The following is a 19,123-nucleotide window of genomic DNA, read 5'->3' as shown; positions in this document are numbered from 1 at the left end:
TAAAGCCAGTCAATCTAGCATTTTTAACCATATTTCTCTTAGTACAGTTTTTTTTCATAATTCTGACCCCACTGCATAATTGTGATTCAGCAGAGTGCAGCATTTATGCCAAGATCGATTATTGTATACGTGATTAAAAGTTTTCTGCATGAAGCTGTAACTACTAGACACAGTAGTAGCCTTAGATTTATGTTTTTTAAGAAAAAAAACTGCTTTACAGGAACACCCATCGCCCACAGTATTATTCTCTTGCTCTAGGCAAAACAACAACATTGCGCTTCAAACGGTTTCACTCATTTCCTCATGAACCCCACGTCAAATCCTTGATAAATCATTGTCCTTTCATATTTTAGGAAAAAAACAGGGACACACCTTTGACGTTAACATTTTCAACATCTTGTGAAGCGTTTTTTTGTTCTACAAATATAGTTTACAGATACAATGACAATCTGTCATGTTTAGTTTTATTTATGGAGCCTGTAGATGGGACTGTTTTTGGGTACACAGAACAACGATTCCAGCGTATTTTATGTCCTTTGAATGAGCAATAGATTTCAAACAATTATTTTCCAAACAATAAAAAATGTGGAACATTTAGTTTGTCTAAAGTCATGAGAATATTTAATCAAGACATGAATTTTTCCAATCTGACAAAAAAATAGGAAAGGAAATCAATCACTGCTAAATGAATATACCAATGCTGATGGCATTCTTTAATTATTTGGATTAAAGGCTGCTAAGAGCTTTGCATCAGACACAAAAGATTCCAGTCGCAGTTCCCCTCCAGCACTGTATTCCCCCCTTGCAGGCGCTTCAATCTTTGTCCCGGTCTCCTTATGGGTTTTATAGTCTTCGGTGGTTTCACCTAACGCCCACACACACAAAGTTACTTCATCTTGTCAAGTAATTGCCGAACCTATGCATATGCGCAGCCCAGTGCACAGGAAAAACAAATGCTGATAAGCAATTTGAAACTTCTATGGCAGGAGACTTACACAGGCTCTTCTGACATTAAAAAAAGCCAGCCTATCAGAATTCACTTACACTTAACAGCGGAATGGACTCACGGCAGACGCTGAAACACACCGATGAAATGCATACACAAGAGCGGTTTCATCTGCCAAAGGATTTGTTTTTCTGTCCATCTATTCCTGAGATTTACACAACACAGCCAAGTAGATGACACCACTTACAGTTTTGGAATACAGTGGGGTCCTCTCTTCACCCTTAGGCTACTGACTGGTCAGTAAAAGAGCAGCAACAGACTGATAAAGTTATTCTTCTGCTCATTCTCAGTTTTAAAAGGAAACCTATTGAGTATTTGCATTGACTAATGAATGTAATTTTGATGCGTCTTTTGTACAGATGTACAAATGATCATCTGTCAATTTTACTCAGTATTCAGATTATTTCCCAGTGACTATATGCATATAAATCATAGACATAAAGAAGAAAATTGGGCAACCAGCACTGCTGCAGTTGGAATCATTAAGCTTGATTCAACATTCATGTAATGTAATTCATGTCATGTTAATGTGGAGAGGGGGGATGATGCTTGAAGACACTACCAATGCCAATTACAGTAGAGGGCACATTACTTACTGGGATAGGTTTTCTAACCTGCTCCATTGAGTGATTCTTCTGAGCGCAGTATTGGGTTGACCATGTAGCATTACAAAATATGCACTATTGTTCCATGTGGATGTGATAACAAATCTCTTCAGCAGTGGGAGGTGTTCCTCATCACTGAGGTTTTCCAGGCTGACAAAAAAAATGTTAGTGCAAGCAGGGTCTGAGCTTTGCCTCTGCTGTGAAAAAAACTAAATGTTCTAAAGCAGTTTGAGCAGTCTAGTTTTCCCTTCAAGAATGACAGGCATATCTATCAGTCTTTAAATGAGTTGTATACGTGTGGGGACCAACCACAACCGCATACTTTTGCTTACTCTACAGCAGAGGAAAGGTTCAGATCTGCTCAGAGGAACATTTTCAAGTTAGACAACCTCCCTGTGCGATATGAGGTTCTCATTAATGGAGTTTACAAACAGACCAGTAATCACAAGTGATAACCAAAATCAGGAAGATCCCTTGTATATATGGGAAACTTAAAGCACAATTACTGTACAGTACTGTACTGGTACGGGTACTCCTAGAATGAGATCCTAATAGGTTGGACTTGATGGACTAATGTCTTTATTCAACCTCAAATACTATGTAACTAAGTAGTGGTAAGCAGGAAGCACATACTGCATATGTATTGAACTAATAATGACTGCCACTGTACATATTTAATACAAGAACTAGGCATGGAGGCACATTTTTGTATAATAAAGTAAAATACATTTAAACGATTACGCAATTTAGGCAGATCACATTAACGGCTGTATTTACAACACAACAAGGCTAGTAATTGCCATTACCCGTTGAGGACCTTCGATATACAAGATACGCCCTAAAGAACTTCTATCTTTCCAAGGTGAAACCCATACACTTGGTCCCCCTCTCCTGCGTTAGGTGTTCTGGTACAATTGACTAAAGTCAAAAGTCCTGCTCTGTGCTCCAAGAACTGGCGACCATGGCCACACAGGCAGGGACTTTAAGAAGAAAGGGGTAGATATATTAAAGAAGTTGAGAGTCTTCACTCAATAAATTGTAGCCCTGTTCATTTTAAATGCCCAGTCATGAACAGATGAGATAAACAGGAATTTGATTTCCACATGATTGGATAACTGAAGTGAATCTTCCCTCAACTTATTGAGTAAGGATTCTCAAATCCTTTAGTAAAATCAGACTTCAAGTTATGGAATATAACAAATTATACACCTGTCACCAGAACAAGTAGTAAGGGTACTTTTTCCAGTTGGGACACCTGTTCTGGTGACTACTGCCTCAGAAGAGATTTCTTTTCACTTCCCGTTCTTTTACCAAAACAGAAAGTGAAGGCAAACTTCCCCAACGGGACAGAATCACTAAATGACATATTTATAAAGCAGTAAATGTAAATCACTAAACATTCACTGGTGTTGAATCAATGTCTGTCATTTAAAAACACATGCACCTGGAAGGTTCACTTGCAGGTAATTTCAGATTTACGGTTTTATAAATATGTGTCATATAAAAAAAAAAACGTACAGAACAAAATTTACACTTTACATCAACAGCAGTACTATTCGTGTTAAAACGATCACTGGTCAACCCAGAGAAAAAGAGTGGTTTGACCCCATTTTGTTACGCCTTTCACTTGTAGGTTGCAGAGAAATAAAATGACCTTTGTCATTACTTATGATTGAAGAGGAAAACAAGACCTTCTTTCACCAGTATTGTATTGCAAAGTTATTGCTCAAGCAATAGGGCCATAGCAGCAGTGTAGAAATTGCTCTCGTCCAGAAGGGGGAGCACTAATTTGGTAATTGCAGTGGCTTTGGTCACAACTTACTTTTACATTCACATTGTGATCTCTACTGACCAACTGGGGAAAACAACAGTGCAGGATGACATGGAGAAAGAGGTGTTTGTAACCTGTGCAGACTCCTCCAGGTTGACCATGGGCACTCTGTAATCATTGCAGACACCTTCAGAACCAAGGACTGAATGTAACCCTCTGCAGATGCCTCCAGGCTAAGCATAGGCACTCTGTATGCTCTGCAGATGTCATCAGTCTCACCATAGGCACTTGCATATTTGCTTTCATCTTCAGGCTCACCATGGGCCTGCTGTAACCTCTGAAGAAAGTGCCAGACTTATCATGGGACGTCTCAACTCCGCATACATCTCCAGGCTCACACCTCAAGGATTCCAAATGGAACCACACTAGGGATTTTGGTGGTCATAATATTGAAGAGTTTGGCAGGTTTTCCAGCGTGCTCTGAAGACGAAAGTCGTGCGACCTTACAGTAGACGTGGTCGCATGCTGCCCATACACCTGCCGATTATCGTACGATCGCGGGATCACCGCGGCAGGTGTATGGGCACCTTAAGAAAATCTATCAGTCAATCTATTATCTGCTGCAGCTGATCTTCATCCTGATTACCTAATAAGGCTGGAGTCACATTAGACAATCAGGCAGACAAACTTGTTTGTCTGCCTGCCTCCACAGACAAGTTCATCACCTTATTCGACTTAAAACAGTTGGTCAAAATTTGGCCAACTAGCATTTCGTGTCTCTGTGTACTTAATACTGAAGAGGGATGTATGTATAGTTCAGGTGCTTTGTCAGTGGCAGTCCTAATTGAATAGCTGTGGTGAAACAACTTTATATGAATGAACACTGAGAATGTAGATCTACCTCGTGGTGTTCTCCACCTGTCTTGTTAGAAAAAAAACAACATTACAAAGATGATTACAAACAATCCGTTAAACACAATAATTCCCTTTTATTTCATAACTGTACCCCAAAAACCCACAATAAAAAAGAATTGAAACTGTGTATTTTTCGACTGTTTTACTGTTAAAAGGTTCATCAGTTAGCAACAAAATCTTAAAAGCACCTGGCGAAAGTACAATCACAGCCACTAAAGGAAAACAATTTGCAACCAAATGGTAAATAACAGAGTGTGCAGAAATTCTCCTCCAAATCAAACAGTCGCTAGATCGACATAATTCCGCTGTGAAGTGTCCAAGTGGAGAACAAACAATTCTGTGATTCTTATCCAGTCTGCAGGCATATGGTTTTGAATGCATTAGAATGTGTAGCTTCCATTTTGTAGGAGGAGGCAAACGGTATTTCACTGGAAGTCATCAGCACAACTCTGCTGTCTGTTATAGGAATAACAAAGCTGCAATGAAGAGCTCAAAAAGAACAAAAGAAAGGCAAAACGAGGTAGGTAAACCAAATAATAAAATTAAACTTTAATAACAAAAAAAAAAGCGTCACACAGTTTCCTTGATGTAACACCCTATTATCACAGCCAGCCATGCTTGTAGCTATTAAAAATAAACCTTTGATACACCTATTTTATCATTAAATTATTAGAGCATTTGTGTGGAAAGACTCATTATCACCTGAACTACATACACACTTTTTTGTAGATTTTTTTTCATTTTTTTTTTGCACAGATGTGGTCCGTAACTGTACGTTGGGTAATTCTAAGAAATCTGTCTTTACAATGTTGGCCAGTAAAGCTTGACGCCTGTAAACCGTGGTGGCAGTTGCTCTCATTCTGCCATCCTTTGGTTAAAAAAAAAACAATTTTTTTTTCTACTAGTAGGCCACAGCCTCACAGAAGCTCCTGACATTTTAATTGGTTAATACTAGAAAGTGTCACTGTGACAATATTGGCAACAGTCCTATTATTGCCTATTAGCTATCTGTCTGAATAGCTGTGAATGGAATTTAAAAAGGTGCCAATCACCTGAAATCTCTCCACTGACATTCCATCTTGGTTTTCGCCCCGACCTGTTGCATTATATACAAAAAGAAAAACAGCACAGGAAGTCTCTTTCTATTTCCCAAATAACACTTGCTGTTCAATACCAACGCACACTGCTGTGTACGCATTGATTGATTATGAACAGACAGGTCGAATAATGGCATAAGATTTCTTTAGACAGCGGCTAGTTTAGCCATTTAAACTACGTTTCCCGAAAGAGTAGGGAAACTTTGCGTTCCATTAAAAATGAATTAGGCAGTTGCTATCAAAAAGCAACATTCAGGTTGATGAAGGCAAAAAGGTTTTTTGTTTATCTTCAATTACCCAGCTATACAGCTTTAGCGTTCAGCAAAACAGAAAAAAAGGTACATTATTGTGCTGTCTTGTTTTACTCAGAAATTTTACAACATATCTATATTTATATATAACGCTAGAGCAGGCAGACAGGAATCAACAAACTGGCTCAAGTCTCAATACTTTTTTTTTGTTTGTTTTTTTGCCATTCTTACAAAATAAGACACAATGAAAAGGTAAAATGAACAAGCCGACAGTTGACGTCTGTGCACCACGATTCCCAGTGATGAAGTGCAAAGTCTCTGTTATCGTTCTAGGGCAAGGCTGCTGAATTCTTGTACGCTGCTGCTAATAAGTCCTGCGTACTCTGCAGACTGATAAACAAGAATCCTCAGCCAGGTTAAATGGCAGCAGAGAGTCCTGCGAGGCTATGCACGTCTACAAAAACCAGACCTAGTTTAGAAATAATGCCATGGATAGGATTGCTTGGGCAGCTCTGTTACCAGTTCATCATGGAGTTTCTGTTCAGTGTCATAAAAAAGACTTGGCTGCTGCCCCCAGACCGCACAGAGGCAAAGAACACCTATAAAAGACAAGCAGAATTCATAAAACATGAATAAGTATGTGTATGTGACATCAGCTTATATTGTGCATTCATTGGGAGTTTTCAGGAAGAATGGATGTCCTTAAATTTAGGAGCAGGGGCAGGCAACATCGGCACTGTGGGGAAACTCAATATCCCATCATGCTTCTGCCTATGGGAGTCATACCTGTGGCTGTCAGTCTTGCAATGCCTCATAGGATTTGTAGTTTCACCCCAGCTGGAGTGCCGAGGTTGCCTACCCCTGATTAAATAGGGTATACACTGATATTTTTTCTTTGTTCAACTTGCGGGCTGAGCAAAGAAAATAGAACAGATTCCTGCATCCACGCTAAGCATGCTAAGCACCATTCGGCCGAAGATTTTCCAACATGTTCCTTCAGCTAAAGTGGATCTAATAATCGACTTCCGCGAATGGAATATGCTCACCAACGGAGCTAATTTTACTCCATGTGTACCCAGCTTTAAACTATTTGTGTACTGTAGTAACACTTAGAAGTCCCCACCTCTCACAGATTTGAAGTGCTTGGTGGGCTACAGATCAGCCACAAAAAATGTGTTGATTCCTTACACAATCAGTGAATTGTCATCTTGTGCCACAATACGAGATTTCACCACCATTTGGAGCTAGTGGTGAAATTTGTAATAATGGACCTATTTCTAGAAAATCCTGATTATGAAAAAGGGGGGAGACCACTCTATTGTAGGACATGGGAGGATCCCCAATAGACAGGAAATTCCAAGAAATGTCTTGATTATATTATGTTTAACACATGGAAGGATATCCTTATTATCTGTATGTGTGACCTGTGTTGGGTAGCCATATTTTCACTTTGCAGTTTATAAGGTCCTCAGCTTGTAATTACCAATCAGAGTGATCCCTCTCTGGCCAGTCCTTAACCAGGAAAATTCTAAATACTCACAAATAGAATACTGAAAACATATAGAAACCCGCAAAACAGTTGTTCAATTTTCAGGCTTTAACTTTATTTTCACCCACTCCTCAACCCTTAACAATCCCTGACTCTTCTGTTACAGCAAATTGAATCATGCTTTTTTGCCATCCTCTGAATGAACTGTGGGTTTTTGTTTGATTTATGTTGGTCTTTTGGATGAACTTGATAAACATTTTATTCAGCCAGAATAACTATAAAACTATTATATCATGCAGATCAGTGACCAGAAGTGGCTCTGTAACTCTCCTCCAATTGTGCCAGTGTTCCCTGTATTAGTGTGTATTGCCATTTAAGTAGAATATTCACAAACATATGTATTTCAGGTTTACTGGAGCGGTACGGGCACTGGTACAACAAGGGATACATTTGAAGCAGTTGACCAACATGTATGGCTGCATTTAAGTAAAGTTTAAGTTACATTTACATATGACTTTGACAATATACTAAATCATATTATATAAATATACTAGAATCATTTTACATGTTGAGCAGAGGTAAAAACAGGTACAATCAATCTGAAGTGAAACACTGCCCCAAGTGGATCTGATTAGAAAAGACTAGCAGTTGCATGGTCATTCTTCTGAATTATGCTTTCTTACATTGAAGGATGTATTATAAAGTAGATATTTTGTTTGGGAAGACATTAAACATATCCTCTGTAATGTTGGTGCTTGTATAAATGACATGGACCTTTTGTACAATGCCTGTCAGTGCTAAGACATTTGTTTACCCCCCAGAACATGACATGTATATTACTATTCAAGGGCTTTGATAGAAAAAGCAGTCCATTTAATCCATTATATTACACATTTCTAGTTTGAGTTGCTTAATTATAATTTGTAGCGGTAAATCTAAATTGTAACCTACTACTATTGACAGAATTTTCCCTTTTGGTGTATCTTGTTCATGCTGAATACATTTTAATATGTAATTGTTTGTGCTTTTTAACTCTTTATGGTATATAATGAAAGAAACTAGTGCAAATCATTTACCAGTATTTAGAATAGTAATATAGTGTGTCCCGACTACTGAGGTAAGCAGACATTCATCATTCAGGAAATGGTAATGTGCTTTTAGGTTTGTGTGTGTGCGCGCAAATGATGCTAAACCATAATCCAGCAGTCATACCACAGTTCTTTTATGGTACATACCTTATCGTTCCTCTCACACAGAAATTTTAACCTCTGGGCTCTCTTATGCATGAATACTCCATCAAGGTGCCCAGTTTCCACTGAACGAATTTCAATAGCTTTCTCTCCCCAGCCCATTATCTGATTGGAATGGATATACGCTGCAAAGAATAACAGACTTTAGACCGACAATACTGAATTAAGCTGACTAAATTGATCAGTTTCTGGTCGGTGACCCCACCACGATTAGGGCGATTTGCACACAGAGTTTTGGCTCACCTGTAGTTGGTCTGCTGGTATTGTCATTATACCAGATGTCATTATACCAGATTACCAGATGAGGCATACAAGATATTTTAGAAAAAGGACCATGGGCATGTGGACCACCTTGCTTTTCTAATAACGGCTTATATTTCTTTCCACACTACGGATGTCAAGAGTTGGGGGGGGGGTCATAAGAGAAAGTTTATATGTCTGTAGTGTTTCTCTGACATTCCCTGGTGAAACTCTCAGGCAGGGAGTCAAACAGTCAGGAATTAACTATCCTGGCTGATCACTATTTTCCCCTACACTGAGATAGTCCAGAACCAGGGGTGCCAATAGTGTGCTCTTTCCCACCGTTCCACAGGGAAAGAATATGCTTGTTTGCCAAAATGATTTAACATGTTTATAGAAAAGGGGCTACTCTGCTAGAGATGCTTGCCTATTTGAATGCTGTGGGCTCAATTACAGCACAGACATAGCATGACAAGCTGTTATCTGCACAAGAACATGGGATGGGAACATGGGACTGGATTTAACTAAAAGCACTCTCTGGAGTAAAGCTGGCAAGGTAATTGAGTGTGCAGGCACAAATAAACTACTAGGACATCTGTTCTGGCCACTGCATCCCTTGGGCCTTGGAAGACTGTTCATTGGGCAGCACAGTGGCTTAGTGGTTAGCACTTTTGCCTTGCAGGACTGGGGGTCCTCCGGTTCGAATCCTGGTCACAACACTATCTGCAATCTCCAGTTTCCTTCCATACTCAAAATACATGCTAGTACGGTAATTGGCCCTAGTGTGTCTGTATGTGTGCATGTAAGATGGGGACCTTAGATTCTAAGCTCCTTGAGAGCAAGGACTGGTGTAAATGTACAGTATGTAAAGCGCTGCGTAAATTGTCAGTGCTATATAAAGACCTGTAATAACTAAAATAAGTAACATGTTCTCGCCAATGGAGAGAGGCAGCAGCGATGATCTGCAGATGCCTCTAGTGCGAGTTTATAAGGGGAATAACCAATAGCGATCAGACAAGGCTTTCCTACTTGCTCGATTACTATTCCCCTTAATGACAGTGAGTCTGTTGTATATACCTTACCCTGTTTCCTTTTTCAGCCGTGAAACATCTAATGTTTATGGGTAAAGTCTATTTCCACCTTTGTATCAAAGTGACACAAAGGTGTTTTACCAATAGAACATTTCTAAATGTAATGTGTATTAAAAACAGACACTAACCTGTGAAGTAGTTCTCAGAGTTTCAGTCAATATTTTAAGTCCAGCATAGGTGGATTTTTCACATTTCCCTCCATAGGAAACTGGAGCAGTGCAAATGAGGAGTCCTTGGACAGATTTTTAAGATGAAGATGGGAAATGATGTCATCACACAGCATTCGTCCACAATCTCATGAGATCTGTGCTGATCTCATGGGAATTGAGAGACAGGTGTGCGAGAGCTGCGCCGTCATATCTCTCTGATAACCACACCCCCTTCACAAGCCCAAAGTGTTTTTTTTTAAACAATGAAACACAAGGGGAGAAATATACATATGGCGATCACTCAGCCAGATCACAGGAGGGGTCAATCAGCTGCAGCCTCTGTCCAGGTTCTGCAGAGTTATTGCCTGTCCCCTCCTGCTACCTCACTCAAACCACATAATTTACACCTACAAATTCCTACAGTAGGAATCCCAAAATCACCTGTTCAGTTGCAGCTGCTGTCACCCATTCAAGTTATTTAACTAGGTGACAGCCGCCACATATGGAAGCGGCAATCTATGTGTAATTGTATGTGACACGATTACATGCGGATGGACTAGATCACTGTTGGTGAATGCATGGATCCTGCGTCCACATATGTAAGCAGCAATCCACTTGTAATTGTATGGGACATGATTACATGTGTTTTGGAACAGATCGCTGTAGCTGGACGTATCTATCCTGCGTCCGCATATGTAAGCAGCAATCCACATGTAATGAGCACAGTGTTCTCCTCTTACAGAGTTACATTTTACCTAGCTATGCTAATATAGATTATTAATGGTAGCAATCTCTATGGGGGCTCTATGGAGGAGATGTGTGAGCTGTATTTGACTTCAGACTGCTGGTATCTGACTGCCTGGTACAACAACAGAGGTGTGAATTCACAAAGAAATTGCTGATAAAAACACAATTTGTGTTTTAGTTTACATGTTTCCTTTGGAATGTCACTCAATCCCACTTCACTTCCTGGCACTCTACAGATTGTGATGGACAGCCACAGAATGATTTGCTTATTTAGCACAGCCTTGGGGTGTTCCTGGAGGAGGACTCTTCACACCTTGGGAAGAAGTTAGTTCCCATACTTTCCCTGGTCTAATATAAGGAATGTTGAAAATGTAGTTTGAGATTTCCCTTATCTGTAGTGCTGGCAAAGAACAGATCCAGAGCACACAGCAAGGGAAACAAGCGGCTATTTTACATCAAGGAACATGGAGAAATAGAAAATAAATACAGGCAAGTGCTGCAATTAAAAAAACATGGATGTTTGAAATGTACACATTGTGTGCACTGCAAACATGAACTCAAAAAACATTGTGGAAATACCCTTTAAGTGTCAAATACAGACTTGGTCAGAACTACTTCTGTCTATACTTGTTCCATGTGAGTGACTCAACTGAAGTCAAAGCATCAGAATAACAGCCGGGGAAAAACAGAGTTTATTAATGGCAGCACTCGGTAATCTCTCATAACAGTTTTCCTTTAAGACTAAAGACTGAGCTTTATTTGGCCATGGTTAACAACTGCATCCACAAGGTTTAGAGTTTGTCTGGGTAAGACAGAAGTTCTAAGGACGTTAAGTTAAGGATATTCCTAATGACCACAAACACCTTATCATCTAACTACAGTAAATAACATAAGCAATGTGAACTTGTGGCACATTTCTGTAAATACACAAAACACTAACCTACTGAAGTGGGCATTTCACCCCACTGAAGCACCACATCTTTAGTAATTCGCCCATATGTGTTAACATACACCCCTTCATCCTCATAGCACACAAGCATTTCCATGCCGTCTGTTTTGGGCAAGATGACAATGGCATGTGGAGTGATGGTCCCTTGAATCTAAAAAAAGGAAAAAAGAGTTTGGCTTTAGACACAAAAACATCATATTATTTAATGCATAAATCTTAAGCTTTAGTTGGGATTTTGCCATGTTTAACCTTTACTATCTTGACTTATTTTATGACTTTCAGTAAATAACATTTCCAGCCTATTTCCTTTGGAGGAACGAAAATGATGAATCTCACAAGGTACCTCAAATTTTATGCATGTTTACTTCTATATTTAAGTTTAGTAGTTATTTCACAATATAACTATAATTCATTTTAAACTTAATTATATTCATTACAGGGAGAAACTTATCTGTAATAGGTAGGGCCTTAATAACAGAATTATACTCTACATCTGTGATGCCCAACCTAAGGATCAAGACCCAAAATGTCATTCCACAATGTCATTCCTGGTGTTCAATAGGTTATGACATTTTCACACCCAGTACAATCATTAACTGGGGCACTGGCCATATGTCTTATAAATGATTTAGACAACGCAGTTCAAAGGTGGCTGAGAAATTCTGTTCTGTATTATAGCATAGTTAATAAATGTGTTTGTAAATCCTACAGATAAAGTACAGGCACATGTTGCTAGTCATTTGCAGATACAATATACCTTAAGCACATCCTCCAGTTACTTACGTGAGATGGAATGTAGATGTCATATGTATTTCCAGAGTCAACGTCGATGACGTGGAAACCAGTGCTTGAGCCAAATATTACTTTTAGCCTTTGACCTTCTTCTACCGTGAGATCACAGAGCAAAGGTCTATGTTGGAGGTCTGTAAAGGACTAAATATATATTTTAAGTTTTATTATCAGGCAGCTGAAACCACACAGGAAATTCTAAAGTATTATTTTTGTCAGTGTTCATATAGAACCTCCATGAATTACTGGCAGACTCTTCTGAGGTTTCAGTTCACAAACTCTAAGAATTACTAGGCAGAAAAGGTTGTTTTTATTAACTAATCTTCTGGGCCAAGCTTGATACAGTATATAAGGCCAACAGACATATGATTAGATATTGAATAATTGGGATGGTAGCGAAGACTGTGCCTCTGACATCAGATAGATAGATAGATAGGATAGATTTTATTTGTCACATACACAATCGTACAAGTATGATATGCAGTGAAATGCTTACACGACTGCAGAGCAGTCGTGACGGCAGCCGACTACACCGGCGCCATCTTTGTAGAGCAGTACGGTGACAAGACTCTAATCAGTACCCTTATGGGGTTCTCATCAGACTACTGCTGTTTGTCCCTGCACAGTTTGTGTTGAATATGAAATCCCTATATGAATAATACCCTTTTAACAGTTTGGATTTTACAGATCACTCTAAATTGGATGGCCAGATCCATCCCCGTACGAGCAGCTTAGGAATTTCTTTTTAATATTGGTTCTTTACATCAATTTAATAGTTTACAGACTTTTCAGAAGGACTAAAGGGATTGGCAGAAGTCCAGACAAACCAAAACAAGTTTCTGTAAATTCTAAAGGCACAACTGTTAATATCTTAAAGTGGACCTTTACCCCCTTTGAATTAAAATCACATCAGCATTCAGCTTTGCATGCTGATATGAAATCATCTTACATTAATTAGCTAAACACACTTTTTTTTTTTTTACTTCCAATTTCTTTTTTTCCCCACTTCCTGGTCCACTTTGGCACAATTGATGTAATGGTGCCCAATCATTGCATCCTGGAAAGATCACATCAGCAGAGCATAGCTGGGAAATCTAATTTGTAATTTCGCAAGATCTCAGGGAAAGGCATTTCCTCCCCTGAGATAATGTGCATGGTCACATGTCCTAGTTACATGTGCCAGAGTTCCAGGAAGTAAAGGAAGATATATTAATCTGCCCTTAGTTCAAATGGTCACGGTGAGAAGAACGGGGAAGAAAAGAAAGATAAGGTATGTAAAAACTAAAAAGCCGGCAGTTATCTAGAAGTATGTGTTTGTAGATTGTCATTACAACATTTCTAAAGGTGCGTTTTGTTGTTATGTTGAAGATATGGGTAAAGTTCCTCTTTAATGCATTATTGATTTTGCCTCATAAATTAACATAATCAGAAAAAATGTCTTTGCCTCGTTATACTTTAGAGCAGCTGAGGGAAGAATATTATTATTATTATTATTACATAGTATTTATATAGCGCCAACAGTTTGCACAGCGCTTTACAATGTAAGGAAGACATTACAATTACAATACAATTCAAGACAGGATGGTAAGGAGGGCCCTGCCCCTGAGGGCTTACAATCTGAAAGAGGAGGGGGAAATGATACATGAGGAGGTAGCTGTGTGGGGATGAATTGTTTGAGAATGTGATGGTTCAGTGGTTAGGTTGAGGTGGGATAGGCTTCCCTGAAGAGAAGAGTCTTCAGGGAACGCCTAAAGACAGTCAGGGTGGGAGATAGACAGACAGGTTGGGGTAAAGAGTTCCAGAGGATGGGAGAGACTCTAGACTCTTAGGCAGCAGGATTTGGATAGTGATTGGATGTGTGGAAGAAAGGCGAGGTCCAAATCAAGGATGACACCTAGGACCTTGGCATTGGAGGATTGGGAACAAGGTCCAGGGGGCAAGTGGTGAGGTGGGTGTCAGAGAGGAGCTTTGTAACTTCCTCTGTGGTGACAGGGTCAAAAGAGGAAAGTAACAAGTGTGATGGTGGGTCTGGTACATTAATATGGGAAGTTGATTAGACAGTGGCGATCTGATCCCGAATAGCATCTATTTTGTTTTTGAAATGAGTGGCAATGTCCTGGGCAGTGAGTGAGTTAGTGGGTGGTGGTGGTGGAGGAGGACATAGTAGAGACTTGAAGGTAGAAAAGAGTTGACGAGGTCTGGATGAGAGTATGTTAATGAGAGTGACAAAATAAGTTTGTTTGGCAGCACGCAGGGAGGAGTTATATTTTAAGAGGGCAGCTTTGTACAGGGTAAAGTTTTGCAGAGACCCAGTTTTCCGCCACATTCGCTCAAGAGTGCGGCTTTGTGTTTTTTTTATATGTGACTTTAATATGTGACTTAAGCTGTAACCTTGTATTAAATCTGTCACAGAATCTGTCTCACTGCTCTTGTTTAGCATTTCCTTGCTGTGTGACATAGCTGATAAATGTCACCCTAAGAGACAGATTTATTACTGAAGATGCAATAGAACATAGTTGCATAATTAAAAAGTTGCATACGAACATTTTGGTAGAATCTTTGCTCCATTGCTGCTGTGTATTGTGCTGTGTTGCATTACATATGCATTTTGGAGGTGCATAGAGGTGTCATTCAAAAGGAATGGCACCACAGAGCACCATATGTGTGTTGCCACACTTTATGGCAGCAAAGTGGTGTAAGCTTAGCATACCTACTGTAACAAGGTTGTTGCATATGTCAGGGATTTTGCAGTCAAGAAATCACTTATTAGCATGTCTAATCTTGTATTTTAATAAGTGCAATAAGTGCAAAAATCCTGGTGAATAACAAAACAGTAGGGGGGTAGGGCCGCCATTTCACCTTTGTCCAAGAATGCTGGTCACTACTTTAATTGTCTCAGCTTATCTCTGCCTAATTCAATATACTTCATACCATACTGCAGTAGAAATACTCCCCACAGCTTAGCCAGAGAGCTTGTATTTCCTGGATGACATCTGATATCCATTATTAATATGCCCTTTAGTGATACATTTCTAGGAGGGACAGTCTAGTCTTTAGTGCCACAGTCACTACAACACTTTCCTGGGATCAGCTTGCTGGCAGTAGTTTAAGAATAAGCATCTCCTTTACCACCAGCTACTCTTATTGTACACCATACATAAAACTCATGCTTACATGGGCAGATCCTCTCCAACTCTGTTTTGAAATCCACCCAACCCTTACTTAAGGTGCCCTATATACTCCAAGAGGTTTCCCTCAAAAAGTGTGGATGTGTGGTTGAGCAAATCCTTCAGTCAGTACTTCTTGTGACACTGAAGATTCATATACAATTACTACAAACAGCAGTGCAAACAGCTACCAGTGGTAATGACAAGTAGAAAAGATCAAATTAGTTCTCCTGAATCAAGAATTGACCCAGACTGCGGAGACATATAGGTACCTAAATATATACAAATAAAGGCCAATCCCTGAGCAAATGAACATGTTAAAAAAAAAACCTCCACAATGACTCAAACTAATGAAGGGATTCTTTTCTCTTAGTCTTCCTAACTCATCACTCTCTGATGTCAACTTAGAGTTTGGGAAACCAATGCAGTTTTAAAGGACTAAAAGCAGGTGGGATTGCACCCAATCAACTATATTAGAATAAGGTACTGGATGAATAACATGTATATCAATAAGGAGGAATTTATTATCATAGGTATGCTATACTGCGTTTTTTTTCTATATATCTTAATATATATATATAAACACATACATACTATACTGTATATACACACAATAAATCAAATAAATGATACATACCTTAAAAGCCATAAACTTATGGTACGGCTTTGGAGCCCAGGCATAAATCTCTACAGCGCTCTTTAATGCAATAACCAAGAACTTGATTCTTTCATATTTCACTAGAAAAAAAAAGTGGAATACATGCTTTATCATTTTAAAGCAGGTGGGTGAATATGTGCTCTGCTAAGAACCATACTAAGGATAACCATTACATGTTTCTTTTAACTTGATATACAGTACATAGATCCTCCTGCTGAAAACATAAGAAATTAAAATACTTTTGTAAGAGAAGACACTTCATACTTTCCTGTCCTGGCACCCAGTCATAGAATCCAGTTGCTAAATGAAGCCACCCCAAGAATCTTCGCATCCAACACATTTATAGGTATGTCAGATGCCTGCATCATGCCTGCAAAACATTCTGTGGCTCCTCTCATTCACCCCATTAGAATGTTTATTTCAGTTATTTTTCAGCAACAGGGCCACTTTGATGTGGGTATAAAGTCTTGAAGAGAAATAATAAAGTGACACTAAACTCAGGAGTTATTCTGAAAAATGCATTCAAGTACCTTAACTATTAACAGAAATGTATCTTATTTGTGTAGCTGTAGAGCCTCAAATCATCTCTGAACTGGTGCTGACAGTGTCCTTCCTTCTGGAGGGGGGCTAATTTTGTTTGCCATGGTCCCTGTGTCTTGTAAACTAGCCATCTCTCCAAGCTCACTCCTGTGATGGACTATAATCTCCCGATTAGTTTACCGATTTGTATTGAAATTATAGTCCATCATGGCAGTTTAAAGTGTGTCAGTCATTTACGAGCAGAAACTAAAAACAAGCTCAGTCATGAAGGGGTTAATAGTTAAGGTACTTGAATTTATTTTTAAGGTTTAATTCCTGAGTTTAGTGTCAATTTAAAAGCACAACAAAGTAAATAGTATGCTGGTACTATATTTCAGTATAAGCAATCAGATGTTTGCTTATACCAGTTTAAATCAGATATAGACCTTTCCTCTAATCTAAATTATTTTACAATCCCCCACATGCAAGGTGTACAGTCCTTCACCAACAGATGTACTAGGCCCCTTTGGCCACTGACATTGGAGCTTAACCTCTTAGGCCCCTTATCGTGGGTAGTCCCAACGGATGCGCCTGTCAGTTTTTCAAGTGGACCTGATCGGATGCCCAATGTAAGTCTATGAACAGCTGTGTGTAAACGGACGGGCTTGCATTCGCTCCTGAATATCTCAGACAGTGGACCAGGCCTAGAAAAACAAAAGGAACAAAGTTCCATTTTATCAGACTGGAACCTGCTGTATCGGGGATAATCTGATGTAAATAGACATGTCCGTTTACATCCGATTCCCCATAGACAGACATGGGGTCCAGTAATTGCAGTTTTTTCCTCCATCAGAAGATGGAGGAAAAATTTGTATGGTCATGGATGTCACAGTGCTACGTATTGCTGTGATCAGGAGAGGATCCATGCATGGATCCTCTCCTGATCAACCCGTGTGAAAGGGTCCTCAGGCAGGTCACATGCTCTCAGAGGGTGATTGTTCTGGCAAAACCAGCAATCAGTGACAGGATCCAGCTGCTGCTTCTGACCGAGAACAGCCTAGAGCAGCTCGTGGGTAAAGTCTGACCATTTTGCATACTACATTGTAAAATAGTTTTGGTTAAAAGAAAGGTTTGGGACCACTTTAAAATGAATAGTATTATTATCTAATTTTGTTGTTGAGAACTGTACACCATATGTACAGTATGTTTAATGGTAATTAAAAATAAAAAAAAACTCACCAACTTTATAATGTACACAGCCTTCTAATTCCCCTACTGTTATCCAGCCTTGCTTCTTCTCTACCTCTGGATCATTGTGCAATATTCGATTTCTCAGCCAGGAAAGGTAATACACTCTTAGCTTGTTCTTTTTCCCTAGTGAGACATGTAACACAAGTATTGAGGAAAAAAAGAGATGCACAAGTTTTAAGTTGTAACTTTAGGGTATATACATACTTACATGTAAGTAAGGAAAGCTAAAACGTACAGGCAAAAATGCACACAGATACAGTATGCTCAAAAAGTGCAAAATGTCATCTAGTGCATGTACTGTACTGAAGACAACTGTGAAATTGTTATGCTGCGTATACTCCTCCAGTGTGTGTATGTAGCATGTACAGTATACATACATACAGGGCCGCCAATAGAGCCCGTACAAGGCCCCCCTGGTCAATCTGCATAACATGTTGAATAAAAAAATTAAAGAAACAAGGGGAAAAAAATAAATAAATCAAGTTTCAAATGCCATTTACAGTCATGTGAAAAAGAAAGTACACCCTCTTTGAATTCTTTGGTTTTAAGTCTCAGGACATAATACAAATCATCAGGTCCTAAAATTAGGTAAATGCAACCTCAGATGAACAACAACAACACATTACATATTATGCCTGGGCTTAAAATTTCAAGTCCTGAGCTACTAGCCAAGCCTTCAGAGTTACTAGCCACCAGTTGCCCCACCTAACCCTTACCGTGGCCCGGCCTTAACTCCCCCCTAAACACACCCTCTTAAATAATCTTATGATAGTTGCCGCTCGTAAACGGTAGATTAGGGATTCCTGCTGCAGGAAAACGCAAGTTCCTGACACAGGAATCTCTAATCACACCTGAAATGTACTGTAGGTGTAAATGGGGCCTAATATACACATACACTAAAAGGTGTCCATACACCTGCCGATTATCGTACGATAATCGGCAGGTGTATGTGCAGCGTGCGACCGCTTCTACTGTAAGTTCGTACGACTTTCGTCTTCCAAGCATGCTGGAAAACCTGCCGAAAATCGTACGATTTTGGGCGGGTTGGTGGCGTGGTCGGAAGACGAATGCCGCACGGGCCGGTGTGCAAGCGCACACTGCCCGCTCAGCACTGCAATCATCGGAAAATAATAAAATAATATACTCCCCATTATTAACCCCCCCACACACAAAGTAATA

General features: G+C 39.5%; 1 protein-coding gene across 4 annotated transcripts in view; it reads right to left on the bottom strand.

The window, feature by feature from the left end:
• Positions 1-4,432: 4,432 nt before the first annotated feature.
• TNIK (TRAF2 and NCK interacting kinase) overlaps positions 4,433-19,123 on the bottom strand; it is a 239,650-nt gene continuing 224,959 nt past the window's right edge. For all 4 annotated transcript variants that reach the window (XM_018553778.1, XM_018553779.1, XM_018553780.1 and 1 more), the window contains 6 exons: positions 17,933-18,067; positions 16,154-16,254; positions 12,344-12,493; positions 11,552-11,711; positions 8,370-8,509; positions 4,433-6,244 (listed from right to left, as the gene is read on the bottom strand). In XM_018553778.1, the coding sequence (XP_018409280.1) occupies positions 6,161-6,244; positions 8,370-8,509; positions 11,552-11,711; positions 12,344-12,493; positions 16,154-16,254; positions 17,933-18,067 (770 nt within the window). In that variant the 3' untranslated portion in view covers positions 4,433-6,160. The remainder of the gene's footprint in view (positions 6,245-8,369; positions 8,510-11,551; positions 11,712-12,343; positions 12,494-16,153; positions 16,255-17,932; positions 18,068-19,123) is intronic.

Source organism: Nanorana parkeri, unplaced genomic scaffold (assembly GCF_000935625.1).
Source record: "Nanorana parkeri isolate BGI_ZX_2015 unplaced genomic scaffold, ASM93562v1 scaffold129, whole genome shotgun sequence".
Classification (NCBI taxonomy): domain Eukaryota; kingdom Metazoa; phylum Chordata; class Amphibia; order Anura; family Dicroglossidae; genus Nanorana; species Nanorana parkeri.
The sequence above is the reverse complement of the archived record's forward strand: the minus strand, read 5'-3'. Positions and strand labels throughout refer to the sequence as shown.